The 26,837-nt window shown below is 37.3% G+C and overlaps 1 protein-coding gene across 9 annotated transcripts in view; it reads left to right on the forward strand.

The window, feature by feature from the left end:
* The window catches only part of AP3B1 (adaptor related protein complex 3 subunit beta 1), a 227,657-nt gene that overhangs the window by 150,004 nt on the left and 50,816 nt on the right, over window positions 1-26,837 (forward strand). For 3 of the 9 annotated variants that reach the window (XM_001918342.6, XM_070234647.1, XM_070234646.1), the window contains exons 21-22: window positions 4,741-4,813; window positions 13,896-14,002. In XM_001918342.6, the coding sequence (XP_001918377.2) occupies window positions 4,741-4,813; window positions 13,896-14,002 (180 nt within the window). Of the gene's footprint in view, window positions 1-4,740; window positions 4,814-13,895; window positions 14,003-14,112; window positions 14,551-15,924; window positions 19,186-26,837 lie in introns of those variants that run through there. The other 6 variants (XR_011425714.1, XR_011425716.1, XR_011425715.1 and 3 more) reach the window with 4 other exon arrangements.

The raw sequence follows: 26,837 nt of genomic DNA on the forward strand, positions 1-26,837 counted from the left end.
TAATTTATTGTGAATAACTTTTATATATTTGCCTTGTAAATATTAACAACATTTTAATTATGTAAACTGTATAAAGCATAATAATATGTCAATGGGAAATAAATATATATATATATAGGTTTTTTTGTTGAGGAAGATTAGCCCTGAGCTAACATCTGCTGCCAATCCTCCTCTTTTTGCTGAGGAAGACTAGCCCTGAGCTAATATCCGTGCCCATCTTTCTCTACTTTATATGTGGGACGCCTGCCACAGCATGGCTTGCCAAGTGGTGCCATGTCCACACCCGGGATCCAAACCGGCGAACCCCAGGCCACCAAAGCAGAATGTGCAAACTTAACCGCTGCACCACCAAGCTGGCCCCGGAAATAGATATATTTAACATACTTGCACTTAACATTTACTATTAAGAACATTTTCATATTTGAATCAAAATAAAGATTAATGTGTCTGCTGGCTGTGAAAGTAAGTATACGTAGCAGTGTATGCATGGATCCATGTGTACGTAGCAGTGTTCGAAATGCTTTTGTGAGTTACCTTCATCACAGGTTATAGGGATCTCATAAAACTTTGCTGATCCCTTTTTGAGAGGTGCAAAAAACTAATTAAATCTCTTAAGTGCTCTATGGACCTGTCACTGGTACTGTGACTAGTGTCCAGATATCAGTAAATGTTAATATTTGCCTTAATAAAATATCTACCTTGTGAAAGATTCTTGGAGATAAAGTAAATTTGTCATATGGTATGAAATAGATCATGGATAGGAGTAAAAGGAATTATTTTCCAATTCCAACAGTAGAAGGAAATATTTCCTTATTGAAGAAATAGGAAACAAGTTTTACTTGTGTTTTATCGGTGTTTATATATGTTACAATTACATAACTTCTGTGAATATTGTAGAATATTGCTTTTTACTCTGACAATTCAAAGCCTTGCCTCTTTCAATTTATGTCTTTCCCAATTTAGTTCATATTTTAAGTTCTCCAGAATGGAAATATCATTTCACTTCAATTGAGATCTTTAAATCAAGGTGAATGCCGTTAAGCAAGCTTTCTTATTGAAGTAGGTGTAATCCAATAGGGAAGATTTGTTTAACAGTTTAGACGTCCTTTTAACTTATAAGGAAGTCTTAATTTACTGGCAATGTACTTTTGTTTTAAAGCATAGTATAAGTGTGAGCCTTAGATTTTTTAAAATCAAATTTGTTAGATAACTTGAAGGCAAGAGAGTCATTAAATTGTCCTTGGTTGGTAGTTCTAATTGAAAATATTTCATGTAAATATCTTGCCCTGTGAGGATAGAATTAGCCTTGAATTTTTGTTGATTTCAAAGCACAGTATGAGTTTGACAAACTTTACATACTGCTTATTCTGTTTTATGCTTTTCAGTTTCCAAACCTCTTTGCAATGGTTTCCTCCTAGGAAGCATATTTGGTTCTTGTCGTGACAGATCTTTTTTCCTACTTGCTTTTTTTTTTAATCAGCATGAAAATGAACGTGCATAATACATTTAAAAAATCTTTACAGATTTATTATTAAATATTTTTGTTTGTATTATTTGGAGCTTAATATGTATTTCCAGGATCTTTTATTTATTATTTGAAATGAAGTATATTAAGTAGAAATCAGTTTCTTAACCCTGTGACTTTGTATTTCATTTTGAAAATGTTGATGTATTGAGGTGTATAATCGAATACCCTAGAAACAAAATGGAGATTTGAGGATGATGAATTGATAACTAGGTATTTTTGTAGTGAGATTTTAAGATCAGTCACTGTTGTCCTTATAAAAGTCTAATACAGTCACTCAGCTGTTAAAAACCTAATCCTCTATTTAAAAAAATATACAAAAACAAATTGTCTATCTTTCTGCCTGATCTCTTCTCAAGTACTAACACAATGGAAACAGTGGGTGATCTGTCAATGTGTTTGGTTTGTCAATGATGGTTTCGTATAAATATTGGGAGGGTAAGAAATAAAATTCACACAGTAAAATATGATTTCATCTGCCTTTTCTCTGCAGCTCCATGGCTCATGCTGCGGTGTGAAATTCTCATTTTACACACTTTGCAGGCGGAGCACATGAATTATGCATTGAGCAAGAAAAATCTCCTGCCTCCAGTCCTATATGCATTTACCCAGGTTCTGTCTCTATTACCAAGATGAATTGCAAATGGAGAAATGTTTGATGGAATAGCTCTCTTAACTTCTTTGTTTAGAATTCAGATTTTTATTTTTATAGTAGATCTTTTAAGTATGAAAATGTTTTGAACTTACTATGGATTTTTTAAAATGAAAAATGAAATATAATATAAGAGAAGAATGCCAAAGACATCATGAAGCTTTTTATAGCCTTGATTTGGAATGCAAGGCTTTTTCAATTTGGTAGAAATGACCATTATCTATTGCTAATGTTGTATTTCAGTCACTGGTTATTTGCTGTTTTCAGAAAGTCAATGAAATTCTGGTTTTTTGAGAGCCTTTTTCTTTCTGTTTTAGGCTTCTAATAACAGATTATGCCAATTTCACATGCAGCTCTGTCCTGTGTTGTATGTGACCTGATGTGTATTTAATACACATTGTTACACACTCTCAGCTGTGAAGTAGACAGTAAGGTATAGACTTGCCTCCAGCTTTGACTCTATCTTGATTTGATAGGTGTCTGATTTTTCAGGCGGGGAGGTTGCACTTCCGTAAAGACAGTCATGCGCCCTTGTAGCTTAGAGGAAGCTACGCCCGTTGTGCCCAGCATGGCATTTTGATAAGTCACATGGTGATAAGCTCTTTTTGTTACTTGTTCTTTCTTCACAGGAATGATATTCTAGTTGACATGGCATTTTCATTCTGAATCTATTTTTGTTACTTGCAACTTTTACATTTCAGCTTCAAAACTAACATTTCTTCTATTTTTTCCCAGTCCTAGAAATTGTGATTCATTTGAGGGGAGAGAGGAGAGAAGAGCTGACATTGTTTGTTTTGTTTTTAAATAACAGATGAAAATTAAAACCCTTCTAGATGATTTGGAGTTGTTAGTGGCAGGAGTAATTATTTTGAGAAAGAAAATCAGTGTTGATGTTTTTAGTTAGCATTTTAATGTGTGTTATTGTATGGTCCTTGAAATAATATTTCTGAGTGTTGGCATAAGGGAAAAAACAAGCAGAACTTAAAATCATTTTTAAAAATTTACCTAACATATAAGTTAATGCTTTGCTCTTGCTCATGTATGTGCACTGCTGTAAGAGCGCTAACCTGGCATGAGCTGTAAATGATGGGAAGGTACCTGTGGCTTTAGTGATGCCTTTCCGTGGTCAGAGGACTCCTTCAAAGATGTTTGTAATAGTTCACATTAATAATGAGCTATAAATTCCTTTGGTAGATGGTAAGTTATCTGAAGGCAGGGACGATGTCTCTTTTGCTGTATTACTTCCATTGCTTGGCACAGAGTCTGATACGTTTTAAATTATATACATGTCGGGGGCGAGCCCGGTGGTGCAGCGGTTAAGTGCGCACATTCCACTTTGGCAGCCCGGGGTTTGCCGGTTCGGATCCCGGGTGTGGACATGGCACCGCTTGGCAAGCCATGCTGTGGTAGGCGTCCCACATATAAAGTAGAGGAAGATGGGCACGGATGTTAGCCCAGGACCAGTCTTCCTCAGCAAAAAGAGGAGGATTGGTGGCAGATGTTAGCTCAGGGCTAATCTTCCTCAAAAAAAAAAATTAAATAAATAAGTAAATAAATTATATACATGTATCTTGAATGAACAAATGATTGAATAAACGAACAAAAACATTTTAGCAAAAACTTAAATTTTGACTTTTAATTTGGGCAGATTTAATATAAAGTATAGATTATAAAGACAAGTAACTTGACCCAAATACATCCATTTAACACCTTAATCTTTGTCATTCTTTAATTCTTTGTAATGTTACTGCTGCATTTATCTTTTTTTTTTTTAAGATTATGCATCTTTTCTGAATCTAACCAAACTATGAACACCTCAGGCTTAGAGACACTGTTTTCTAGTCCATCGTTACCCGTGTTTCAAAAATATCGTAGACTGAATAAGCGAATCTGAGGTGGAGGAAGCCCTAGTTATATGTAGATATATTTGAAATACTTATTCTCCCCAAAGGAAAACAGGAAAGAAAGTAAATGAATTCCTTTCAACCCTAAAGAAGAAGAGCCTGAAAGTGTCCTTTGTAGATTTTAATGAATGCCTTTGGCAACGGAAGTCTGATGCAGCCCAGTGTTGTAAGACGAAGTACCCAGTACAGTGCCTGTCACAAATGACCTTTTGGAAAGGCTAGTCTGCACAGCCTGGCAAAGCTTTGGAGCTGAGCATGTATTTGTGCATTTCTTTTTCTTAAACATGTTTAAAATTATTTTCAAGAATGCTTGTAAACTTTCTGCCAAAGAGTCATGTTACATTTTTATGTTAGCAAAAGTTGTCAGATTCTAAAATAATTATTTACCTTTAAATTTTCTTCTGAAGGGCCTTTATAATTTTTAAACACAAATATTTAAGAACAGCTAACAGTTTGCAAGGTGGAGAAGAAATGCTGGATGCTAATGGAAATAAAAATTTTGACTCAAAAAAAATTTCGTGTAACCCTACAGAAACTTAATTTGATTTTTTTTTTTCTTAGAAGACTAAGCGGAGGAGAAACTTTTAAAACATTAAGGACTACTTCATAGATTTTTTTAAATAGAACATGCAATAAATGAAGTATTTCTTATTTTATAGGAGAAAGAAAAAAAAGCAAAGCAAGATAGAAATCGTCTTGCTACGGATGCTTCCCTTCTAGATCTGGATGACTGTGAGTACTGGATGCAAGTGTTCTTGTTCCGTGTTTAGTAGGTTAGTTTTTATTTTTATAGTACTTTTCATTTATGCTTCAAAACATAGCGTCTATTATGAAAGATTTATAGACGAGTAAGGCAAGAAAATTTTAGAAGTCAGTTCTGTTGGCATCATTATCTTTCATCTGTTCAGTGTATCAGTTTTGTTTCACCTGAATAAATCTAATTGGTCAAACAAAAGTGCACCAATTTATTTTAAGAGCTTGCGTTACTAATTCATACTTGTTTCAGTAAAGAATCATCCATATCTCACAACTTGTACTTTGTTAAATGTTGGTTGTGGGGACTGAGACCTCTAACCTGAGAAGAGTGACTGGAGATACAGTGGACAGACCATCGTCCACCTGCCGCATTTTTGGTGGCAGCAGAAATGGGTACCAGGCTTTGGAGGCCAGTGTGGCTGTACCTATCAATATTTTAACTGCAAAAAATCCTTGTCCCAGCAACTCTACTTCTAAGAACTTGGAATCCTACAAATATACTTGCCCAAGTGTGCAGAGGTGTATATTCATCATCTCCCCTTAAATCCTCCCGCTCTGTGAGAGAGAGAGAGGAACTAACTTTGTTAGTAGGTGGGTTTTGCCCTAGAAGAAGAGTGGCAACAAGTGAGATTTCGTGAATATTAAACTGCTGTCATTGTTCAGTGTAATTTTTCCATGCTAGAGATGAGTGATATTTGTAGGTTGTCTCATTCTGTCGTAGAGCCGTTCTATTCCTCTTCCTTAGCTGGCCTATCTTCAGTAGTTGTGGCAAATTCTTAATATGCAGAAATTAAAATGTATAACAGAGAAATACTTAATATAGAGATAATATTAAAAATTAAGTTGAAGCCAAATTTGAATAATTTTTCACCTATTGGCAAAGATTTGAAAGTTTACATCATTTTTCAGCTATTGGCAAAAATTTTAAAGCAACATCCAGTATTGCTAAGGTTTGGAGAAACAGGTACCCTATGATAGGAATATAAATAGGTGTAGCTTTTTAGAGTCATTTTAGCAATATCTGTCAAAACTTAAATTGCACATACCTTTTGACCTAGCAATTCTTTTCTAGGAATTTATCCTACAGATAAACTAGCAAAATGAGATCTAATTCCATCCTTGTTTGAGATAAGACTTTTGAATTTAATGGCTTAATTTTACAGTTGAGATCCCCATTCCTAGGTATCTAAGACCTTAGATGATCTGACTTCTGCGTACCTCTTATCTACTCTGCTCCTTTGCATTTCTGATATGGACCAGGCTCGTTCTTGCCAAGGGTCTTTGTTCTGATGTTCTCTTCTAAGAACACTTCTAAGAACACTAAGAACGCTTCTTGCAGATCTTCTGATGGCAAGCTGCTGCTTATCATTCAAATCCCAGCTCAGAAGTCACCTTCACTTACACACCTGCACTAATGACTCTTGATTGTCTTCTTGTCATTTTTCACCATCTGAAATTATTTTAAATATGTTTATTATTTGTTTATTATCTGTCTCACCCAACAAAGATATTGAGTTCCATAAGAGAAGGATCCTTGTCTGTCTTGCTCACTGCTATTCTTAGTACATAGAAGTGCACCTGGTAGATAGTGGGCACCCAGTAAATATTTGTTGAATTAATAAGACAACGCATAGGCGTACAGTCATGCATCGCCCAGCAACAGGGATGTGTTCTGAGAAATGCATTGTTAGGTGATCTCTTCATTGTGCAAACATCACAGAGTGTATTGAAGGGGAACAAAATTTGCCACCCCAAAATGTGTCTCTTTAGCATGAGGATTATTTTAGGCTGATTATTTTTAAGAAACAAAAGACTCAGAAAGTTTCTCTTGTTGCCTCCGCCTTAACTGCCTAAAAGAATTCAGATAAAAAACCCTGTCTCAGGAAGTGAGCCATCACCTTAGCATCACGGGAACTAGGTGGTAGACAGGGAGGAACCGAGAAGAGCCTGTTTGTGGGCTCTCGTCTGTGTTCTTCTGTTTCTGTGGCCAAACACTTGTTTTCCAAGTGTTTGCTCCTTTTCACCTACCTATGAACTGCGTTCATTCCCTTTGAAGTCCCTGACTCTCCCTGCCCCCAACATCATCTTTTGTCTTTAGCTGAGGACAGTATTTAAGGTGAGGGCTTTGGCTCTTTTGATCAGCTTGGTTTTCCTGGGTTTCTCTTAAGTATACGTTACTAAACTTTTGTTTTTCTTCCGTTAATCTGCTTCATGTCAATTTAATTCTTAGAGCAGCCAGAAGAACCCAGAAGGGTAGAGGAAAATTTCTTCCTCCCCTACGGTACAGACACAAACCTAGATGGTATAACCTATTACACATCTAGGCTATGTGGTACTAGGCTCTACGGGACCCCCGTCATATATGCGGTCCCTTGTTGGCCGAAATGTCATGATGTGACACATGAGTGTGTATAGAAATTTCACTGTAGCATTATTTATTATAGCAAAATCCTGAAAACAAACAAAATGTCTACCAATATAGTAATACAATTGTTGACAAAAAGGAAGCAAATCTTTGTGTGCTGATTATGTAAGTATGTATCCAAAATATTGTAAGTAAAAAAAAAAGTACATATAAAACATGATTCCACTTGTGTAAAAAAGGAGTAAAAGAGGAATTATATCCTGCACCAAACACAAACATGATTATACATCGTCTGTTTCTGGGAGGCTGCGGAAGAAACTGTTAACAGTGCCTGGCTCCAGCCCCTTTGGGATGTAGGACTAAACTAGTAACAGAGGAGAGGAAAAGACTTTTATTTTATATTTTATGTCTTTCTGTCACAATGAATATTTTACATGTATATGTAAATTTTACAATTAAGAATTTAAAAGGTTTAAAATTGTAAAAGAATAGCAATCAAGCACATTTAAAAAGAAATTGAGTAAATGTTATGAGGTACTGAAGTGCACTAATTATATTTTCTCCTTATATTTGACTCTGTATTTCCTGGCAGCTAAGGAAAAAAGAGAAACCTGTAAAATGTTTTAATTTTTATTGTTTGATTCTTTTTAAAAGCATGTTTTTACATGTAGAAACAAAAGTTTTCTTAAATATTAAGTTTTAAGAATTTAAATGGAGGATTTTTTTTTAATTTTATGGGAAATTTCATCCCAATTTGCATTTATCTTAACTCAACATAGGATATATTTGTTTTAATATCCAAGAACTGTCTTTTAAAAAAGCTTTTATAGTCCTGCATTTGTCAGAAATAACGCTTGAAACTCTAAGTCTATTCGGCAGGTGTTTGTAGATTATCTGCTAAGTGCAAGGTACTGTGCTGGGTGCTAGAGCAGATAGAGCTAATTTAATCATTCTCTTCCAGAGACAAATCTAGTCTGGGACATAGACACCTGAACAAGTATTGTGTAAGAGATCTAGTAATAAAGGTGTAAAGTATGGAGGAAAAACAAAGGGAAGGCAAAAACCAGTTAAGAAGCTGCAGAAACCTTTTGGAAGAAGTATGATCTGAGCTTAGAGATAAAGCAGGTGGAGTGTTATGGGAGAAAAGCATTGATGATAATGGTTTTTAAAATACTGACTTCATCATGTGCTGCTCATTAGCCTACAATGGTTCTCCCGTGTCCATGGCAAGCAGTTTGTTGATCAAAAACTAAAAAGTCACTCTCCAGTGGCTTGAGTTCTCAGCTGTGAGAGTTAGATTAATTTTGAAGGAAGACACATCCTTATGTTTTATCTAAGAGGCACATGGTAATCCACAGAGGTTATTGGTTCAGTACACGCTGCATACCAGGAAAACTGCATGCTGAATTTCTCTCTGTCTTCATTCAGAAAACATTTGTGGAACACTCACTATGATCTGAGTAATCTGCTACATGCTAGAGATCCTAAATGGATACAGCATTGTCCCTATCCAAGGAACTCTCAGTGTGGTGGAAGAAACATATAAATTGGCAATTAGATTGCCACATTATAAATGAAATGAGAAAGAGATATGCACAGAGGCTGTTAGGTGTTGGGGTGCCTAATCCACCCAGCAGTGTCAGGCTGTCACGCCTGAGCTGAGGATGAGTGAGAATCAGCAAAGCAGTGGGAGGCAGGAGAAGAGAGTGAAGCAGTAAAGGCATGGAGGAGAAAACAGCTGCTACTACCCGGCATAGTCGTGGGCCCTCGCTAAGGAAGCAGTCCAGCTAGCGACGCTGGCAGTCAGCCGGCTCTGCTACACAGTAGTCCTGTGAGTCTGTAAAAGTGATTTGGGTCGCCTAGTTCCGTCTGTTGAGGGGATGTTATCAGAAGCACAGTCACTAGTCCTGGTATGGCCTTTAATCAATTAAACGAGTTAATTTCTTTGGGTCTTATTTTATTCATTTGTAAAATGAGAAAAAAAATGTGTGAAAAGTTTCCGCAGTTCCCTTAGATTATGAAATTGTATGACCGTATTTCATGGGGTCAGGTGATAATAGTTAGAAAATATTTATGCTAAGGGGACCGGCCCCATGGCCGAGTGGTTAAGTTCGTGTGCTCCACCCTGGCGGCCCGGGGTTTCGCCAGTTCAGATCCTGGGCGCGGACATGGCACCGCTCTCCAGGCCATGCTGAGGTGGCGTCCCACATGCCACAACTAAAACGTACTGGGGAGCTTTGGGGAGAAAAAGCAGGGAAAAGAAAAGATTAGCAACAGATGTTAGCTCAGGTGCCAATCTTTAAAAAAAAGAAAAGAAAATATTTATGCTGGGATAATATATGGTCTAATAATAGACTAGGCTTAGAGTAGCAATATGCATTCTTTTTTCCGGACATATTTTATATTTCTGGAAATTAAAATGTCTTTTAGTATACCATATGATCTTAATAGGGTGATTATATGGGGCTGACACGATGGCTCAGCGGTTAAGTTCACACATTCCGCTTCAGCGGCCTGGGGTTCACTGGTTCGAATCCTCGGTGCGGACATGGCACTGCTTGGCAAGCCATGCTGTGCAAGGCGTCCCACATAGAAAGTAGAGGAAGATGGGCACTGATGTTAGCTCAGGGCCAGTCTTCCTCAGCAAAAAGAGGAGGATTGGCAGCAGTTAGCTCAGGGCCAATTTTCCTCAAAAACAAAAAAAAAAAGGATGATCATAAAGCAGCATAATCATTGTTGTTCTCTTAGAGGAAATGTAAACCTATGTAATTACACTATTAGTACAACTAACTGTCCTTTTATCAGCCAGCAGTATTCATGCTTCAGATAAGCCTTATGAGCTGTGATATCATACCGTTGAATAAATTGTCGTGGAGGCAGTAGAGTGGAGTGGCCACGGGTACAGTGGAGGAGCTGGGCTGTCTCAGTCTGAATTCTAGTTCTGTTACTTACTAGCTGTGTTACCTTGAGCAAGTTACTTAATCTCTCTTTGCTTAGTTACTTTACCTATAAAACTGAGATAATAGTAATACTTTTTATGAATATTAAGAGGACTAAATGAATTGATCAACGCAGAAGCGCTTGAAACTGCTTGGCACGTGATGAGCGTTATGTAAAGGTGAGCTGTGCTGGAGAGGGTGATAATGCCGATGCAGCAGCAGTGCAGTGCATTGAACAAGTTTTAAATAACTTCCTGTTAAACCATTATATATTAACAATTTTACAGCAAAATTTTGATCAGAAGAATAACTGTATAGTTATTTTATTAAATATACTTTAATAAGGAAAAAAGTGTTCTATACAAAGTTTTTAAAATAAAAAGAAGAAAATAAAGTGGATTTGAATCCAAATACCCTGGATTCACATTGTAACATATCAGTTCAGGTTCTTTTCATATGTAAATCTCCTCCCACAATTGGATCAAAATGAGGTCCTGTTTTATCCTTTGCTTCTTTCTCTTTTCGTCGTACACGTTCCTTTCCATGCCATACATATTCTTTCACAACTTCAGTTTTAATGACTGCGTGTATCCTTTATATTGTTGTAATAAATTCCATTTAACAGGTTTACTGTTGCTGGAAATTTAACTTGTTTCCATTTTTTTGCTGTCATAATCAGTGAAGCACTACGCGTCATCATAAGTATATTATTACATTATCTCCATGACTGTTTCCTTAAGATAAATTTCCAGGAGTAGATTTTCCAGGACAAAGGCTTTGAAGAATTCCCTTGTCTAAAATTGCCTTCCACAAAGCTTATACCAACTTACACAGGATTAGTATGAGACTGCTGGATTCTTTGTACCCTTGCTTATGCTGAATTTTGTATCTAAAAATTGTGTTTGCCAATTTGATAGGTGGGAATGGTATCTCATTTTAATTTGTGTGCCATCTTATTATTTTTTTTAAACTACGTAGAGTCATTTTGTTTCCTGCACGTTACTTAAATCCTTCAGCATAGTCAACTGGCCTCAGAATCCAATTTAGGGTAAACTTTCAGTGCTAGCTTTCATCTTGCCAGACCTGTAAACAGATGAGTAATCATTTCTGTAATAACAGAGCCTCTGTCTTCTGAAATGACATTAAAAGCCTGTCTTTGTCTTTTTAAGAGTCAGATTTGCCTGTGGTGTGAATTTTCCTCTCTTGTCTTTTGATGTCCTTTTCCTCTCTGTCTTTAGCCAAGCCATAGTTGAAATCAGAGGCTATTTCTTACTCAATTTTTATTCCTAATGTGGGTGTCTAATATTTTGGATGGGTGGATGGACAAACGAATGGACAAACATGGATTTAGAACCCACCAGAAAAGTTAGCTGTTGCATGGAAAGGCCACATATTTCGATGCAAGTTAAAAGGACCAGGTTCTAGTCCTACAGTGGTTCTGCCATTCACTTGTTTTATGACCTTGGCAGGCTTAATCTCCCCGTGCCTCAGTTGACAATGTTTTTAATACATTAAAACATTAATGTTTTAAAGATTAAAATTAAATAAAGATGCCCTTTCTGCCTTCTCACTGCCGTTATCTTACTTCAGCCCTTTTCACATCACGCCTGAACTATCGTAAATTCCTCCTCACTGCCCACCCCACTGCCCCTTCTTCAGGCTGTTCCGTATACTCCGATCTGCTCAGTCATCCTGCAGTACCATATATCATCTCATTGCTTTTTTGGGTAGATTTTTAACAGTTCCCTTTGATGTATAGGATTAATCCAACCCCCTCAGCTTTCCAGTGTCCCACCTCTTGGCCTTTCTTTACATTTTCTCATCCAGTCATTAACCAGCTGCTTGTTCCTTCCCTCCTAGGCAGATCCTCCCCGTACTTAAAACCTGGCTTCATTCCCTCCTATTCACGAAGGCTTCTCTTGCTCAGGGATTAGGTACCACAATACCTAACAGCATTCTGTGTCTGTATCCCCACTGATCGTTTTTTTCCAACTCCCTATGGCACTTGGTACAGTGTTTTTTGACATAGGTCTGGGGAAGCCTGAGGGTTGAAGCAGTGCTCAGGCACACTGAAGGGGGCTCCATCCCTCCTCCGCCCGTCTCCACTCTGCTTCTTCTGTTGGATCTGTTGAGATTTTATTTAAGATTTCCTTTGAAACTTTTCTTCTTTTGGCACTATCATTTGTGGACTGTATTTTTGCTTTTTTCCTCTTCAAGCGTGTGTATCTTTTGTTTTCAGTTAGGTTGTAAGTTACTTGAAGACAGGGACCTTATCTTGAACTTCTTTGTCTCTCCCTTGCTCTCTTGTTCAAGAAATATTTATTGCTAACTTTATGAATTAATATTTGTTCTGCCTAATTTATGGGATGTTGTAAGACTAAAATGAGAAAAAGATGCTTTGAAAAGTGATGTCAAATTGAGTAAATGTGACTACCTTTATAGTGCTATTTTGGAATGAGAATTTGTTGGAAGCTAAAACTTTTTCCACGTTTTAATTTATCTCATTCAACAAACAGCTGAGCAATTACTAAGCCCTAAAAATTCATACATTAAAGTCCACTCACACAGACTAGTAGAAATAAAAACATGTAAAGACACGAGTTTTGTGTTGTGAGAGAAGTGCCCTTACAGAAGCATGTGCAAGTGTGTCTGGAGCAAAGGGGGCGCGTCGAAACTGGGTGTAGGTGAGTCAGGGTGTGCTTTCCCTGTAAGTGGCATCGTAATGGAGAGCAAGGCAGAGAAGTCTGTCTAGGCAAAGGGAATAGAACATAAAAGACTCAAAGATAGGAAACAAGATCTTGGGAACTATTATTTAGTAGAGCTGGAACATAGGAGTGGCTGATGAAATTGAAGATAAGCTAGACCTGTGCTGCCCAATATGGTGGCACTGGCCACACATAGCTACTTAAGTTTACGTTAGTTAAAATTAAAAATGCCGTTCTTTAGTCATATGAGCCATATTTCAAGAGCACAGTAGGTGTGGGTACTAGTGGCCACCATGTTGGAGAGCACAGCTATAGAACATTTCCATCATCACACAAAGTTCTGTTGGGCAACGCTGAGCTACGTCATGGAGGACCTTGCACACTTAATTAAAGAGTTGGGCTCTTCTTGTAGGCAGTTGTGAGCCTTTAAAGAGTCTTAAGCAGGATAGTGACATCAGATTTGCATTTTTAAAAGAAGTTGTCACATTTTCAGGTGTCTGATCTCAAGTATATAGGAGTTTTAGAATCAGTTAAACATTTCTGTCTAGCACATAGTTTTTGCCGACAGAGTATAATTAAAAGGGAAGTAGGCAGCTTGGGACCCTGTAATTAGTGCAGTGGAGAATCAGATAGAGAAAGGATCTAAACACCCTTGTAAGTCTTCCGGCTCAACTGGAAAACTCTCTTGAAAGCCATTGTTATTCTTCATATTAGTCTGAAAAACCTGTCCCTTTAGCTTTTTGTTTTTGTGAAGTTACCGGTTGATGAATGTTTGTGATAATGTTATGTGATAAAAATTTTCAAAAACTATTACTCAAGACATTTATATCCTTATTTTGTTATAGGATTTGGCATTATGTTTTGAAAGCTAAGACTAATAACTGCCAAGACTTGATAATAACCTGACTAAATCAAGATGTTAAATAGAATTGTCATAGATTTATTAATCAAAGTAATTTAATTAGATTTACTAACAAAATAAAAATGTTGCTTTTCATAATATAAATTAAATTTCATGCATATTTGCTAATTTGGGCCCTTTCTTACAGTTAACCCAGTATCCACTCCAGTTGCACTTCCCACACCAGCTCTTTCTCCAAGCTTGATAGCTGATCTTGAAGGTTTAAACTTGTCAACTTCTTCATCAGTCATCAGTGTAAGTAATTTTCAAAATATATTAGCTCAGTTTTCAAATGATGCCATTGCATCTTTTTTATTAAAATGCAAATAATTGAAGGTTTTTTTTTTTTCCTTTTTCTCCCAAAGCCCCTCCGTACATAGTTGTGTATCTTTTTAGTTGTGGGTCCCTCTAATTGTGGCATATGGGATGACGCCTCAGCATAGCCTGATGAGTGGTGGCATGTCCACACCCAGGATTCAAACTGGCAAAACCCTGAGCTGCCAAAGCGGAGCGTGCAAACTTAACCACTCAGCCACAGTCCGGCCGTGAAGAAGATTCTTAGTGTTGCACAGTTTCTCCTCTAACAAGTCCAATTCAGATCTGACCTTTTAATTTTGTAAATATTTTTTTCATTTGCTCCACCCAAACGATTATCCTCTCAATTTACTTCTGCATGTTTCCTCTCAATTTACTTCTGCATGTTAGCCACATTTAATTATCATGTGTACATTTTTGTCTGGTACTGTTGTATGTCTCCAACATATAACATAAATTCTACCATAAAGAATTGTTGTCTACATTAACGGACTTTCATTGTCATAATCCTTCTATTCCTACCACGTGGTTCATTTACCATAGGCTACTAAAAAGACCTGTTTTCATTTAAAAACTCAGGATTGTTTTTCTCTTTGCATTATCTTCATACATTTATTTATATGCCTTGGTGTCTCTAAGAAAATTCTTTAATGTTATTTATAGGGTGTGACTGAAGTGAGGCAAGAGGCTTGCGTATCTAAAAACAGTGCCAAACCATCAGCCTGTCATAGTAGCTGAAGCTGCAATAATTTTTTCAGTGTTAGCACGTTGGATCCACTAACCTTTCACTCTAAATCAAGCATGCTGCCTAGGATGTATAATTTCTTGATATGCTTGACCTCCTGTTAATTTGTTGTCAGAAATCTGACAAACTAAGAGGCAGAACAGCAAGTTCTGATGGGAGCACAGGTAGCTTGAATGGATCTGGCGTAACAACGCTTCCCAGGGCTGGCTGGGCACTTCAGGGTACAGAATTGGTGATCTGAGCTGCCGGGGAACGTAGAGCTGCTTCTGCCCGAAGTGGGAAAGTGGAGGACCTAATTCCTGTAGATTGTTACAAAAAATTCCCCCTTCAAAGCACATGTGCTATCAGGGCCATGCAGTGAAATACTCACAAGAGCTCTCTGCGTTTCTGTTCAGCTTTGGTCAGCTCACTTAGAAAGTGTAGGTGAAAATTGTTAAGCTTATAATGTTTTTTTAAGCTGTAGAATATGTTTCTCTCTTAACTACTCAGAAATGAGTAAGAACTGTATTTGAGATTTTAGTCTGTCCTTCTTGTTGCTAAAAGGGGAAAAGATGTATTGAGAGAGATGAGGGAAAGCCCTGAAAACAAGCAGTTAAGTCTTTCATTTATTTAAGTAATAAATATTTATTGGGCATTTGTGGTAGGCTGTAAAGAGAAAGTGGTAATCAAAAAATCTATAGTGAAGCAGTTAGTCTTTGAGGGGAAAGGAGGCCCCTAAAAACTCGGGAGGCAGTCAGGTACTGAGAAATAACTTGGACTCTCATATCGGATGACCAGGGTGCAAACCCCTGCTTTGCCACCTTAGCTGTGTGACCTTGGGCAAATTGGTAAATAGCTTTCCTGCACCTCGGTTTCCTGTGAAGATAGAGTCTCACAGTATTGTTGTGAGATTAATGAGATAATAAATGTAAAGCTCTTAGAACAGTGACTTGCACATTGGCATCGCTCAGTAAATATTAACTAATCTTTTTGGAAGTGTTAATGATATGCGATAATGGGCCCTGGGTAGACTCTCATACTTTCTTAGCATAAGAAGAATGCAGTTGAGATTAGAAAAGCTTATAGCAAATTTTCTTTCATCACAAAGTAATTGAAAGACTTACCCTTTTCTACTAAGGAAAATATTGGGATGATCTCTTCAAAGGGAAACAAAAGCTCTCCATCCAAGGAGTGTGCAAAGAAAGGCCAGCCACGCAGTGCGGCTGAGGGTCGTCCCCACAGCTAATAGAATGATCGAAGAAGGAGCAGTGAAAAGAATGGCAACGGAAGGGAGTAGAACTTGACACAAAGAAAAAGTAGAACTTTGGGAAGTGGGACCTATAGAAATAACCTGAATATTCTGGTGCAGAATGGCCCAGCTCCTGATCTTACCTCCGGCCCTCAAAACAGTACTTTAAAAAGACAATGAATCAACCAAATTCTAAGTTTTCTCATATGTGTATGAATTTAGAAAGAAGTGGACTAAAGACATGGAGGAAAAATCAAAGGAAAACTCTCAACAATTACACCCTCATATAATGGTATGGGACCTCAACATATATAGGAGCCTTTTGGATCCTGAAATGAAATTCTGAGATAAGAGGACATCTGTAATTTTAAAATCAACATGTTGCCCAAATTGAATAGAAAGAAGAAATAAAATTAATTTACAATAAAGTAATAGTTATATGGATCTGTAAATGCTTGACCGGGGCTGCACTAGGAACGTGGTGAAGCAGTTACGCGATGCTGGCACTCACGTGCTGCCGCCGTGGATGTGGCAGCTCTGGATGCAGACGCGTACAGTGTGTTGTATTAGCAGCTCAGCTGCTGTGGGTTGTGGTGTTACCATCAGTAACATAATTTTCCAAAACATTGAACAATTTTTCTGGTAGTTGCACTCCTGGAAAATTGAGTATATTAAAACCTTGCCCCCAAAAATGCTTTGTACTTATATGTAGTGTTGTAGGATCAGGTAATTTTAAACAAGCTTTTGCCTCATGAATGTCCAAGACATTTGAAAGTTGTGAGGAATGTGGTGTAAGCTCTATTGTGTGGATCTGCCCTGTTCATTGCAGGGCAGCTAGCGTTCCTGGCCTTCACCCCTTAAAGCTAGTAGCATCCTTTACTGTTCCTTCCTCCAGTCATGTGCCAGCCTCAAACCTTCAGAGCAGTATAGGTAGCAGGTAAAGGTACAGCTCTTCGGCCAGACTGCCTGCGTGCAAAGCAGAGCTCTGCCACTTTGCAGAATCAGCGACCTTGGGCAAGTCAGTTTACCTCTGGGTGCCTCGAAGTTTTTCATCTGTAAAATGAAGATGATAATGCTACCTATCTCATAGGGTGGTTGTTATATGAAATGCTTATAATAACACCTGATACACATTAAGCACAAAGTAGTTCCTGTTATTATTTTTTATTACATTATTATTACAACTTTGTAAAGGAAGGAAAGTATGACCCAAGAAAATTGTTATCTTTCTTTATAAAGGCTACAGATGGGGCCAGCCCAGTGGTGTAGTGGTTAAGTTCTCACACTCTGCTTTGGTGATCTGGCGTTCACAGGTTTGGATCCCCAGTGCAGACCTACGGGCCACTCACCAAGCCACGCTGCAGCAGCACCCACATGTGAAATAGAGGAAGTTGGCACAGATGTTAGCTCAGCAGCAATCTTCCTCACCAAAGACAAAAATGGCTACACATAGACATTCTTAAGCATGAAAATAACTGTCAGTCCTTCTTGAAAGAAAAAAAGAGGGGCCGGCCTGGTGGCGCAGCAGTTAAGTGCACACGTTCCACTCCACCGGCCCGGGGTTCTCAGGTTCCAGGTCCGGACATGGCACCGCTTGGCAAGCCATGCTGTGGTAGGCGTCCCACGTATAAAGTGGAGGAAGATGGGCACAGATGTGAGCTCAGGCCAGTCTTCCTCAGCAAAAAGAAGAGGATTGGCAGCAGTTTGCTCAGGGCTAATCTTCCTGGGGAAAAAAAAAGAAGAAAAGAGGGTGGGGACACTGCTTATTCTCGAAACTAATTAAAGGATGATTCAAACTAATAGAATCAATATCAATGGAATTGATAAGTGACAAATAAAAAAAATATAAGAAACTAAAACTAGTAGGTGAGGAGAGAAAAGGATGAGGAAATGCCTTTTAATCATTTCATTTCTTCATAGTAGGAAATGAATCAATAAATGCAAAACTGAAACAGCTTTTGTTTTTGTTTTTTAATGAGACTCAAACTTCTAATTGGTTTATATATGCTCAAAGAACATTTATCTGAAGTTTTGGAGGTTTGTTTTTTGTTTTAGTTTTATTTTAGTTTCTTTTTCTTCAATTCAATTAAAGTAAGATTATAATCCCATCTATGGGATAATTTGTCTGTTTCTCTGTATGTCTGTCTATCCGTGCACGTTTACAGAGATGTTAATCCCAGGTAATATTAGTTCCTCTAAGTGATATGATTTGGGGATGACTTGTTGCTTTCTTTTTGGTACTTTTCTATAATGTTTAAGTGTTTTATAATGAATACTAATTGACTTTTTGAAACAATAAAATTATTACTATAAAAATGGGTGGAAGATACAAAACAGGCAAAATTAATTTATGATATTAGATGTCAGAATGGTGATTAGCCTTAGGAGAGTTAGTAATTGAAAGGGAACACAATGGCAGCTTCTGGGGTGCTGATCATGTTCTGTGTTTTGATCTAGATGCTGATATGTGAATGTGTTCAGTTTATGAAAAAAATCATTGAGCTTCGCACTTAAGATATGTTTATTTTTCTGTATGTATATTGTACTTCAATAAAACATTTTTAAAAGTGGACAAAAGATCCATAAAAACATTCATAAAAGAGGAAATATAGATAATAGATACATGAATAATGTTCAGTGGTAGTAATGAATAAATGCAAATTTAAAGAACCATTTTGCCTGTGACACTGGCAGAAATTACAAAAACCAATATCCATTATTGGTGAGGGATGCAAGAAGAAAGCATTATACACTGCTCCACTGATGGAAGTATAAAGTGGTACATCATTCTGAATGGTAATTTGGCCTTCTATATAGACATTGAAATATACATACTCTTTGGCCCAGTAATCTCATGTCTAGATTTTTCTTCTAACAAAATAATTAAAAATTCAAAAATTTATGTGCATGGTTGTTTATAACCTCAGTGTCTAGTAATAGGAGAATAATGGTTACATAAAGTATGGCAGAGTCAAATTAAAGAATGTTGTACAATCTTTATGTGGTTTTATTCAGTACTTTAATGAAATGAGAAAATATATGAAGTGATAAAATGGAATACAAAATATTGTGTATATTATCTCAACTTTGTAGAATTGTACATTCATACTGTGTTCTTAAATATAGAGAAAATAAAAGATTAGAAGAAAATGCATTGAAATTATAGAGGTTTTCTGAATGATGAGATTTTGAATGATTTATATTTTTCATTATTTTCTAGACTTTCTCTAATCAAGGTGTAATATATCTGTTACCAAAAAGCAATCTTTTTTTTTTTTTTTTGCTGGGAAAGGCTTGCCCTCAGCTAACATCTGTTGCCAATCTTCTTCTTTTTTTTTTTCCTCCGCAAAGTCCCAGCACATAGTTGTTGTTATAAGTCCTTCTAGTTCTATGTGAGCTGCCACCACAGCATGGCTACTCACAGATGGGTGGTGTGGTTCCGTGACTGGGAAATGAACCTGGGCTGCTGAAGCAGAAAGCGCCGAACTTTAACCACTAGGCCATCAGGACTGGCTTAGCAATCATTTTTAATAGAAAGGGAAAGCATGTATACAAATGACTAAGATTCATTTTTATTGACATCTAGTGTCTAATGTCTGTCTTTCTGAATCACTACCACTAACAGTTGGGTGAAACTGAACAAGTCATTTGGTTTTCTCAACTCTAAAATGTTGGCAAGGTAGATCTCCAGCTTCCTTTTAACTTTAATATTCTGTGAATCTATGAACCAAAGATGGAATTTTGAAGCAATGAAAATAATTAGGCTTGGATGATTTGAGTAAGTTTGTAAAAATAAGTAGATGAAATGTTTCTTAGCTTATATGATGACTTCCTAGTCCATAGATGATTTTTATTTATTTCAGTGGATTGTTTAAGTTTGTTTTCCTTGTGTATTTGGCATAATATGGGTAGATTTTATTTTTTGAAATTACCAAAATATTAACAATGAAACCCAAAGAATCGTTCCTTTTTCACACTATTTTTCAAGTGAAAAATTACACTATTTGTTCTACCCTTTGAATTATATATTCAGAATACAGAGATTTTTAAACATAATTCCTAATAAATATTATTATCATTATAAGGAAAGGCCTTATTTTTTCAAAGTGTATGATAACAATGATGTATAAACACATTATTTGTTTCATTCTTACATGAGACTAATTGGCAGTTGGCTAACAGATGGCTAAAACTGAAGAAACATTTTAGTTCTTGCTGTTGTATTTCCGAGAACAAACTGAATGTTTTAGTGAATTATTAGTGAATTTTTTTATTTGGTTATTGTTTGACTAAGAGTTTCTCAAGCGTTACACGTCAAGCCCCGGGAATTCAGAACCAGCAGTCCTCAGGATGTTAGGCTTCTGGAGGGAGTGAGGAAAGAGAGAGGAGGGGAAGACAATTTGTGTGTAAGCGCAGATGTGAGCTAGGATGAAACTCTTCGCTTCTGGTGAATTGGGAATGTTGGTGGGAAACCACAGTCTTTTCTGCTTAGGTAACTTTTTGTGTACTGGGGGTACAAAATTATTAAAGTGAATTCAGCAGTTAAAGTTACCTCTGAAAACTATTTTCACCTCTTTTCTGCTGATAAACATCAGCATGAAAGCTTGTCTCATTTCTTTGCATTTTTTATGTTTCTTCTCAAACTAATTGTATAAGAAAGTTTATTAATTTGTTTACTTAATATTTAAGATTTATCTTTCTATGGAAAAATGACTTCTCCTAACCACAGGTCAGAAGGTTTGTGTGGGGATATACTTCAGAGTCCCAGCTTAAAATACCAGGAACTCATCCAGAAAGGCAGGACAGCTTTTAGGAAATGCATTGAATTTGGAGCCCAAAGACCTGGTTTCCACCCTTGGCTGAACTACTCATTATCATTGTGACCACGAGCAATTCTTTGACTTGTGTAAACTTCAACTTTTGAATTTCTAAAATGGAAATAATACTTTCCCTAAACACTTAATTGTGTTTTATGAAAAGCAAATGAAATAGTTGACCCACAAATGTTTGAATTCTATTCTGTGGCTCTCTTGTGGAGTGAGAAGAGAGAAATGAGGATGGAGTTCTAGGAAACATGCTTTAAGAGGCAACAAAGGAAAAGGCCAAGTAAAATGAGTCAAAGAAGGGGGTGAATTGTAGAACATGATAGCAGGAAACTCAGAGTTTAGAGAGGGAAATAGACAAATCATTACATTGTAGTAAGTGCTTTTCTAGAGGTACAGATCTGCTGGGTGCTGCTGGGTGACAGATCTTAGAAAAGCATGTACACCTGTGACCTTGGAACTGAGTCTTGAAGAATAGTAAGAATTTGTGTAGATGGCTGGGCTAGAACAGGAAGGACATCACTGACAGAGGAAATGGTGCATGGGAAGCCTTGAGGTGTGGACAAACTTGAAGTATTAGAGAAAGAGTAGTTCAGTGTGGCTGAAGTGTGTTGCACCTACAGGTTGGAATAACCAAGTATGATGCTAGAGAAATTTGTTGATGACATACTGTCATGGGAGAATTGTAGTAATGATTCCTTAACTCATTTTTTCCAATCTTTTTATGTCACAGTACATATGGAAAAGTGATAATATTTGCGATGTGCTCTGGGATCAACAGAGAATGCTGTAGGACATGGGAGGCACCCAGCCCGGGAGCTCCAGCCAACACAGGCCCCACCTGGCCTTCCTGAGGACTAATGGTGGGGCAGCAGCACAGCGTACCTCTAGCCCATCTGTGGCACATTAGTGAGGAAGTTCTGACTTAGCTGCCATAATGTAACAGATTTGATCTTTGTGGGTCACAGTCCCTCAGTGGAATTTAACTCTGGAGAATGCAGGAAGCTTCGCTAAGAAACGTGATCATCATAAAATGCAAAGGTAATATATTGAGAAATAGTAAGTAATTCCAAGAACAGTCCATGAAACAGAAACCAGAGTTGCAAAAAGAAAAGCCCATTCTGACACAATATGCTACTCGGAGTTAGTCAGACTCCATGCTAAGGCCACCGTCCTCCAGACTGCTAGGTCAGCCCAAGACTACTGAGGCCAACTGCAAGTTTTGGGGTTTCTTAATGCCACCCTCAAGTTTGGTAATTCACTAGAACAACCAACAGAACTCAGCAAAGCACTGTACTTAGGATTACAGCTTTATTGTGGCAATGGGATGCAGATTAGATCCAACCAAAGGAAGAAACACATAGAGGAGATTCTGCATGGGTTCCAAATTCAGAGCCTCCGGGTCACCCTGTTGACATCAAAGTGTGGCAGTATATATGGAATATTGCCAACTAGCGAATCTCACCAAGCTTACGTCTCCATAGTTCTTATTGAGGCTTTATTACATAGGCACAATTGATTGAGTTATTGCCACATAGCTGAGCTCAATCTCCAGCCCTCCCCTCCGGATCAGGCTGACATCGGTGGCCCGAAGGCCCAACCCTTTAATCATGTGTTTTGTTTTTCTGGTGTGGCCAGCCTCCATCCTGAGTTATGTGCTTAGCATCACTTCACTGGCATAAACTATCACCAGGAATAATGAAGACACTCCGGTCGCTCAGGAAATTCCAAGGGTTTAGGGGATACCTCTCAAGGTAGGACACAGTTCGGATCTCTCTTTCAGAAAGACGAAGTTCCTTACTGGATGTATGCCAATTAAATGTTTTATTCAGTCAACAAGTATTTATTCAGGCCAGAATATGAGGCAGGTGCCAAAGATATAGTAGTGAACAGGATGGGCTAGATTCCTGCCCTCAGGGAGTTTACAATTGAGTAGGAACATGAAGGAAAATTGCCTCAAAAGGATGTAATTACAGTATACTCAATGCTTTCATTTTGTAACATAGTTTTACCCATTTGGGAATTTCTGTAGATAAAAATTGTCATTGTCGTTCTCTGATGATGTCCATAAATACTATTACTTTATATTGGTTAAACTCCACAGTCCCACCTATTTCCCTCTATACAATTATAGTTAGACTCTACCACTAGTTAACTTTTGACATTTAACAGAGTTTAATATTTAGATATCTGAACTACTTTTCCTCTATAACAGGAAGTAGAAGGATAATTTTCACACACCGTGCTATTCACCATCTGCTTTCATTGAATTGGCACTGTGGAGCATCACTTCGTCAGTGAAGGAGTAAAGTCTCACAGTGCCAGAGCGAAGGCAGTGCCAACTGCAGCGTTGATTAAACTAAGTTCTGTGCCTGTTGTTATGGTTGGCAAGCATGGAATTTCCTATGACCAGCAAAAAGATGGCATTAAGTTTGTCAGTATGACCAAGAAGCCATGTAATAAGGTCCCCAGCCCCTCAAGGATTTACAGGCTGAAGGGTAGGCAAAAGGAAACCCATAGGTAATGCACTTGTATTTGGGCTGCCCCAGTGAGGCAAAGAAGAGGCATTTTTTTATGTACAAACCAAATTTAGCATCCAAAGTTAGTGTTTATCATTAGTTCTGTTGAGTTCCTTATCTAAGGAATATAGGAAAATTGCTAGCAACTAGGCTTATAGCTTTTGCTACTGACAAAGATAACAACTAATGAAGTCACATTTGTCCGCGCTTAGGGATGAGGTCCTGACCCTGTTTGTGTTCTGGGAACTTAACTGGAAAATAGAGAAGAGTGTCCATGAGACTTTTTTTTGGTACGGGGCTTACTCTGTCGGTTTTAAAACAATGTGAAGAAAAAGCAAAGCATAATTTGGATAAATCTTAAGCAGAATCTGATTCACTGAGTCTGAAATTTACTAAACAGTATTTGGAATCATTAGGACAATGTGCATCATGATGATGGCAGTTGTAATTGAAGTTGATTTCCGTTTCTCTTGAGTGGACTTTTCTCTTAAGTAGATCTTCTTTCTTATTTTAATTGACCCTAGGCTAGGGCGTTGTAGTTTTGTTTTCCAGTGTGCTTGTCTTATGCTGCCAGAATACCAGCTCTCCACGTATGCGGGGGCCGAGCGCCTCGAGAGAGTCCCGGTTGAACACAAGCGTTTCCTAAGTCATGTGCCAGATGTTTCATGAATGTGTGATCTCGTTCCCCAGACAGATGACAATATATCTGTGATAAAGTCGTGGTGGAAGAACTAGCTTTTAAAAAATAGGTATTTTTTACACTTTACTGTAAAAACTTAAGGTATATTCAAGCCCCAGGCTGACAGAGAAGTCCACCTAAGATCAAATTCCTTTGAGTTTAGAGGAGGAAGAAATTGTAAGTCAAAATTAAAAATAATTTTGTCATTTTAAATTTGGGAAAAATCCTTTATTTGTTCTGATGAAAATGTCAGTAGTCATGGAACTGTGGTAAAAATAATGAAAAATCACTGGCCTGGGTCTGCTTAAATTGGAAGCATTTTTTAATTAAAGTTTGACAGTATTTTGTGCTTCCATGGCCTAGCCATGTCCCGTCTTATTCTTTCATTCAATTCTCTTCTGGGTACGAGCTGCTGTAATTTGGAAATTAAACTTGAAGGTGTGCATACTACTGATTCATCTTTTGATTTCTGTGCTGCCTCAGGTCTCATAGTCAGTAACACACCGTAACCCATCTCTCCCTTTTCTAGGTTATTAAAAGGAGCTACTTTTTAAAAAGAGATTGTTTGCATTAACTTTTAGATGCAGAGTTTTTATTGCAAAATATTTTTTCTTTGGCTGAAGCAAATATGTGCCAGTCTAAGTCCTGACTGGTGGAGAGCACTCACAGTGCTTTGTCAATGTTAGAATAAAATTCTCCATGATGAGGAATCCACTGTGTCAGATGCTAATTATAGTTCTTAATGAACTAGTAATTATTATGGAAAAAGAAGCAGGTCACAAAAACAAAGAAAATACGTATATAAATCTGCAAGAAATGGGAGGATTAAAGAGGCCACGGTGGAGAAAGCTTCGGGCCTCTCCTTTTCTCTTCCTTGTGCTTCGTGGTCAGTGGTTCCTTCTGCCTGCTGTGGGTTCCCTCTCCTCGGAGCCGAGACAGGCCACTGAACGTCTCCCAACTTCTTTCCGCAGATGATGGTCTTTTCCCTTTATTTATTATAATATTTATTATAATTAAATGTACTACAATAGGAAATAAGGTTGTTGAAATATCATTTGTTTAAAAAAGATTTAATCCTTTCTGGCAATTTAATTTTCTATATCCAAAGTTGATTGAACTTTGTGTTACTGTCAACTACTGTATTTCAAATTGTGATGCTTGTGTTGCATTGTGATATTTGCAGTGAAAAATATATTTTTTCAGCTTTAAGATATCTTAGATTATGCATTGCCAATTGTGTATTAGTTATTATTAAATCATACATCAGCCAGGTTACTTTCGTTGTTCTTAAAGCTTGCCAAAAATTTTCTGAACATAGGGGAGGGCATGGGGTGGAAAATTGATAAGTATTATTTTAATAATATTAAATTTCTTAACATGGGAAATCTGACCTAAAAATGGAAAATATTATTGTGATACTTACAAAAACTCTGTTTGCTCTTCAAAGGAAAAGAAAATGAATTTAACTGTAAAGCACATGCCCAACTAACACTAAGAAATTGATTTATTACTAAAGAAGAGAATATGGAGTAAAAAGAGACAAGTACAGTATATGACCCTAATATCAAAGGAAAGTAAAAGCCACTTATCTTAGGATATATCAAACACACTATTATTCAGATCAGTCAGGAATGTAATTACAGACAGCTTTTGTAGGCCTGATAGGTTATTTCTTTAAATGTGCAGCTGTTCCACATTACTGAGTATGTAAATATCTCCCCCAAATGTTAAATTGATCCTGAAGATGTGCTTTACACTTCTGCTCAAAAAAGAAAAAAGAAACAAAATTTCAGTAAGTTCTACTTTACAATGCGTAATTTAGATTAAGAGAAATACCCACCAAATGTAATGTGTGTATCTTTTTTGAATCTGAATTCAGGGAAACCAGCTCTGAAAAGACATGTCTGATAGTCAAGGAAATGTGAACACTGACTGGATTTTACATGAAATTAAAGGGACTTTCTTTTTCTTTTAGGTGTGATAGTAGTACTTTCTTTTCTTTGAAAATTCTTTATCTGTTCGACATACAAACCAAACTATTCACTGGTGAAATGAGGTCATATCTGGCATTTAGTTTTAAATAATTCAGAAGTAAAGGTTTGATTAGACAAGATTGGACAAATGTTGATAATTTTTGAAAGTTAGTTATAAGTACCTAGTTGTTCCATTATATTACTCTGCTTTGTCTACATTTGAAAGTTTTCATAATAAGGTGTTTTTAAAATACGTAATTTCAGAAACTTGTTTATTTCGCATTTTCACTGAAGCTTTGGCATTCGTGCTCATAGAAGACATGACCTGACAAAGTTATCTTTTAAACTAGTATGTCAAAATTTGAGTTCAGTTCAGATTGTCATCTGTGAAATTAGAAAACGATAATAGTTTCTAAGGTTCCTTCCAATTCTAAGTCTCTAGACGTCATGGGAGAGACGCCAGGTGACTCCAGGGCTCATCCGCGTCAGCACCAGCGAAGGGCGCCGTATCTTTCACGTTAGGAATCTGTCATAGATCTAGGGAGACAGACTGGCGGCAGGAGGAGAGCACAGGGCCCTTCACAGGCCTTTCTGTTCCCAGTGCTCCACGCAGAATAGGTGCTCATCAAAAGCACGTTCAATGAAGGGAATTAATCTTTCCCTGTTTCCAGCTTCATCATATAGCATCCATTCCCGCTGATATCAGTTTAATGGACTGTATTGTTAATATGTTAGTTTATTACGTCACTGAGAGAATTGTTCCTATTAAGCACGTCTTAAAAGTGTTGTGCTCCTTACGTGCTCTTTT

This window comes from Equus caballus, chromosome 14, assembly GCF_041296265.1.
Source record: "Equus caballus isolate H_3958 breed thoroughbred chromosome 14, TB-T2T, whole genome shotgun sequence".
NCBI lineage: Eukaryota > Metazoa > Chordata > Mammalia > Perissodactyla > Equidae > Equus > Equus caballus.